This window comes from Austrofundulus limnaeus, unplaced genomic scaffold (assembly GCF_001266775.1).
Source record: "Austrofundulus limnaeus strain Quisiro unplaced genomic scaffold, Austrofundulus_limnaeus-1.0 Scaffold125, whole genome shotgun sequence".
NCBI classification, from domain to species: Eukaryota; Metazoa; Chordata; class Actinopteri; order Cyprinodontiformes; family Rivulidae; genus Austrofundulus; species Austrofundulus limnaeus.
In genome coordinates this window covers 583,313-588,939 of record NW_013952527.1, presented here as the reverse complement: position 1 = coordinate 588,939, position 5,627 = coordinate 583,313, and the positions used below count along the sequence as shown (strand labels likewise).

The window sequence follows — 5,627 nt, the reverse complement described above, 5'->3', positions numbered from 1 at the left end:
GTCTTAATTTATATTTTTCCAGTTTCTGATATTTTTTTTCATTTACCCCTAGGGTTGGGCATAATCATATTGTGTGCAATTAATCATCAGAAAAACATTAATCGATTATTTTTTGGCACTTGACGATGAATATGATGAATGCCAGCAGTTTGCCTGGTGCTCCTACCCGCTTCAAATATGACAAACATAAAAAAAAAAAAAAACATCCAGCAATTTATTTATCTATCAACACATTTTAAAATTTGATGTACAGCCTGAAATCTGTAATTTTGACACAATTTGGAACATATTTTTATGGAGCAAATCTATCCCACTAAATTGGTCTTTTTTTTTTGTATTTTAACTGTAATTTTAACTATGTCCTGTTGTTTCTGTCTACTGTACAACACTTTGGTTGGACTTGTGCTGTTTAAAGTGCTTTATAAATAAAAGTAGTATGGTATGGTATGGTAATTGATTAGGACATAAGGGTGTCCAGGGTCTCCAGGCGATTAATCGTCAAATTAATCGTTATTGGCTAAATACCACAATTAATCGTGATTATTTTTTTGACGATATTGCCCAACCCTATTTACCCCTGACAATGTATCATTCTGCATTGTGTTGCTGGTAACCTGTTGCAAAAACAGATGTCAGTACACCTACCTTTTAGTAGCATTTACAATATCTTTAAAGATAAACTTCAGAACATGTGAAGAACTACAAAAGAAGGCCTCTTCTAAAGTCTAACTCTATTTTAACATCTTCCTGTCTTCTCCAGGTTTCGTCAGCGTGGAGTTAAACCCGGTGGCAGCTGTCAGTGTGCAACTTTTCTCCGGAGAAACAAAACTTCATGTAACTGGGCCGATCCAGATCAGCCTCGGTGTCCCTGACAGCTGTGGACTCCAGGCTCCAGCTGCTGTTCCTGTGTGGTTCTTCAACCAGACCACTGGTGAGTCAGACGTGGGTCCGATCAGAACCAGAGTGGTCTGTTCAGAAACACCTTGAGTATAAAAAACATTTCTGGTGTTCTTCTTGCCGTCTTTTGTTGAATATTTATTGTTTCTGACACGTTTGTGTTTTCTGTAGGAGGCTGGATGAGAAAAGGACTTGGAAAGATGATAATGGTGAACGGAAAACTCACGTGGACTTTCACTGCTCCTCACCTGGGCTACTGGATGGCAGCACCTGTATCCTCCACCAGAGGTCTGATTTTTACTTTAATATGTCAAAATATTCTGTATTTTGTTTTCACAAACATCTTTTGCCCCAGATATTCAGCAGGGTTGAGTTGAGGGCATTCAAAGTGTAGAAATAATTAAAGATATTTTGCTTCATTATATTTTGTGCAGTTGTTTGAAATGCATTTTTACTAATTTGTTTATATTATTTCCAACCGTTTTCTCCAGGGTTTTTTGTACTCTCCACCATCATTGACTTTACCTTCCGTCATTTATTTTTCCTGACGGTTCTCCTCGGAGGAACCCTCCTCATCATCATCTGTCTCCTGATTGGGATGATATGTTATTGCAGGTAACCGTGCTTTCATATTGTTTTGACTTTTTTTTCACATATTGTTTTGATCTTTATGTGGCCATCATTCATAATCACTGCTCGGAACATTTTAAAGATGAATGTCATGATTCCAATTGCAAATGTTTGACCTTTCTTCCAGGAATATTTCTTATGGCATTAACTTTGAGTAATAGCTTTACTATGGGGCGCCGTTTGTAAAGTTACACTGCCAAAAATTATCAGCAATATTTAGCTTTATTTAGCCTTTCAGAATAAAAAAAATAGGGGGCATTTTTCAAAGTAATGTTTTTACCTTGATATTCATACATTTATAAATGTCATAGTTCCAAACTAAATATTTAATTTCCAAGCTAAATATTTAGTTTTCACACTAAATATTTAGCTTGGAGATTAAATATTTAGTTTGCAAGCTAAATATTTAGCTGCAACATAAATATTTAGTTTGCAGTTAAATACAGTATTTAGCTTGCTAAATAAATATTTAATTTGCAAGTTAAATATTTGGGTTCTGGTCTTCCCTATGTCTGCCTCATGTCTTGGGGGTTGGGTCTCGGYCCTCCACAGTCACTATTAAATATTCCATTAGAGAAATCTTGTATACACACGCATGTTCACAACTGCTCACAAACAGGTGTTCTGATCCGGGGGGTTCTGACTGGTCACTGAGTGTGTATATATGTCTGTGTGTATATACGGACAATATTTATGAATGTAGGCATGTATGTATGTATATCTTTATAAATGTATGTTTATGTGTATATATTTATATATGCCCTCCATTATTTATCCATTTAATTTTCAGGTGAGCAGACAGATGTTGGGTGTGTGGTCCTGTGTTTTGTTGGTGAATATTTAATATACTTCTAATCACTATTTCATCTTCCTAATTACTTCTCTCTCTGTTTTTCTCTCTGTCTCTTTTTTCTCTTCACAATTTAGTTTGTAAAATAAATATTTAGCTTGCTAACTAAATATTTAATTTGCAAGTTAAGCATTTAGTTTGTAAACAAAATATTTAACTTGTAAATTAAATATTCAGTTAGCACTGTAAATATTTAATTTTTAGCAAGCTAAATATTTAGCTACAAACTAAACATTTATGTTGTAGCTACTGTAAATATTTAGCTTGGAAATTAAATATTTAATCCCCAAGCTAAATATTTAGTGTGTAAACTAAAAATTTAGTTTAGAAATTAAATATTAATTTGGAGCTACGACACTTATGAATGTATGAATATCAAGGTAAAAATATTACTTTGAAAAATGCCCCCCTATTTTTTTCTTATGAAAGGCTAAATAAAGCTTAATATTGCTGGTAATCTTTGGCAGTGTAACTTTACAAATGGCACCCCATAGCTTACAACCTGCGTGACCGAGCAGCTCAAGATTCTAAACCAACAAAAAAAATTTACTCAATGCAGCAGAAGTCAACATGAGAGCAAGAGGAAGATGTTTTTATGTTACAAGATGCTCACTGATTTGATGAAAATGTGTTGTTTTTGTTTGCAGGAAGCAGTTCAKTAAAAATAAAACCAGGAAAATCCCAACAGTGAGTAAAAAGGATCAGACCACTTCCACGTGTCATCCTGAAGCCTCTGGGACGTCCTCAGGGAACTCCKCTCAACCAGCAGATATGAACCAGAAAGCGTTCCAAAAGAGTGGAAACAACAGTGATGTGATAGTTAACCCCGGAGTTGTGACTGTTTCAGTCGAGTCTCACAGACAGGACTGTACGACCTCAGAACAAACTCCTCCGTCTCTAACCGACAGCTTGTTCTTCTACAACCAGCCTGTCGCCATTCTTCCCGCCTCAGCATTTTTCCACCTGGAGGAGGAACAGGAGCAGACCGAGTGGAGCAGGTCGGCCACTCTGCCACGGATGGGCTTTTCAAACGGGTCTGCCGCGGAGCCGCAGAGGAAAGACAGCTTCACCCAGACTCTGCAAAACGCTCCCTCTGCCGCCCAGAGCCAGGCGGTAGAAACTGAGGATCAGCCCGGAGGTCTGGAAATCTCTCAGACTTCAAACGGCACAAGCAGGGGCCCTTTCGGCCTCCCAGAGTCCGTTTCAGAACCGGGAACGTTAAATAAAATCAGGGAGAGCAGACGTTCCGTCCACGCCTTCACGGGTTTATCCAAAATCCCATCACCTCAGCCTCCTCGAGCCTGGTTTGTATCTCTGGAGGGAAAACCGGCGGCTGAGATCCGTTACAGTGTGTCAGAGCAGCAGAGGAGGCAGAGGCCCATCGAGAGTCGAGAAACCAGTTTGGACTCTGGGGTGGACATGAGTGAACTGAGACAGACCTCTGGTAGGAGGACTGTAACCCTGGAGAGAAACGCAACTTTTGTCAAAAACACATCACCTAAAAACACACCCCAACAGTAAAACACTTTTTAAAGTACTATTTTGGTCAGATTTACACAAAAAAACTGAAGTTTAACCTCATGTTGTGTTCTTCATTTTGTTAAGGACAATTAAACTAAATGAAAAACAATGAAAATTAACCTCTGTCTACAATCACTGTCCTTGTTTTACATTTCAGTCCATTTTGGCTTGATTTTAAGACTTTACTTACTGCATTCAAAWTTTTAATTAGGTTTCTTTAACACTGACAGATCAGTAACAGCATTTAGGCCTAAACCAACCAGTTTCAAAATCCACAGTAAAGTAAACAAATGATCAGATTTTTCTGAGTCTTTTAAAGCTGCAGTATAAAAATATRTATTTTACGTATTTGTTAAAACTGTCACTATGTCCTAACATATAGATATGAGACGGATGATCTGTGAAAAAAAAATAAAGCTCCCAGTGGTCCTACAGCTATCTGCAGAAATATACCATTCCCGGTCAGAAACAGCCAATAAGAGACAGGAGAAATGGGGGAGGGACCTGTTCAATGTGTTTGTTCAAATTTTCAGGCTAACTCAAACTTTTAAAAACTCCCAACTACAGCTTTAGGTCTCATTCTTTCTCTGGTGTTTGACTCAAGCAARTAGGATCCAAAAGAGTTATTTTTTTGTTCAATAATTTATTTAAACTTTTACTTACTCTTTTAATGTTTGTTTTTTTTTTTCTTTTATTTCTGTTTTCTTGTTCTTAATATGTTTGACTTACTTGTAAAACATTTTGGTCTGTTTATTTGTGCTTTGGAATAAAACTGACTTTTATATTAAAAAACAAGAGACTTTTTACAACCTTATACCTTTTTACATTTTATAGACRTTGTTAGGGTGACTAGAAAGAAAAGAAATGTATCTTAATGTTTCTAAAGACAGCAGATACTGTATCGTCAAAAGAGCTGAATTAGTCCTCCAGAAGATGGCAGCAATGTAGCTCCTAGCAGGAGAAGACTGGTGCAAATCTATACAACTGTTTGGATCTGCGTTATAGAAAGCTGCAAGTGACATAACATGTGTGCTTAAAAACACCTGGGGCCTSATGTWTTAATGATGCAYATGTAAAAGAATATGCTTACCTCCACGTAAACCTTTTTAGTGGTTGAAAAATAGRTGAGCATAGGTCACTGGCACAAAACAGAGACTTTTTAATCTKCATGTGTTTTGTGCTTCACAGAGAACTGCTTATGTGAGTCAGTACCAGAATTTACACTGCAGATACAGCACCAGACCATRACCGACCAGTCATCTGAGGTGTCTCCTTCCAGTTATTGCAATCAATGGTAAGACTTTGAACATAAGGTGGTAATGGTGCGGGGGTAACGTTAGAGATTAGCCATAAAATGACAATTTGTTCCAACACAATAAGAATTAACTGGTACTCAACTGCAATGCTCTTGTTGTGTTTGGGTAACTTTGACCTGATTTCAAAATTTACGAAGTCATGTATGTTTAACCATAACTGCTGAAAATGACATGCATGGTTTTAGTCTGCTCTTGTCACATTATAGCTATATTTGTAGAATCTTATTGTGATTTTTTTTCCTATCCAAATAGTATGCTTGGTAAACACATGCTATTGAAAAATTGAGAAATTTAGGTATGTTGTGTAATACATCTTAAAAATATAAAATATTTGTTACCGTTGGAAAAAATAGGGGGGAAAAAGCCTTAATTGTTGAGCTGAAGTGGAACAGAAAAAGGTGCAGAGTAGATAC

General features: G+C 36.8%; 1 protein-coding gene across 1 annotated transcript in view; it reads left to right on the top strand.

The window, feature by feature from the left end:
• The window catches only part of LOC106522275 (protein FAM171B), a gene marked incomplete in the record, with an annotated part of 13,648 nt that extends 8,955 nt beyond the window's left edge, over positions 1–4,693 (top strand). Inside the window, 4 exon segments of the mRNA XM_014015225.1 lie at positions 761–931; positions 1,069–1,185; positions 1,389–1,512; positions 3,025–4,693. Of these exon segments, the coding sequence (XP_013870679.1) occupies positions 761–931; positions 1,069–1,185; positions 1,389–1,512; positions 3,025–3,898 (1,286 nt within the window).
• Between the last annotated feature and the right edge of the window lie 934 nt (positions 4,694–5,627).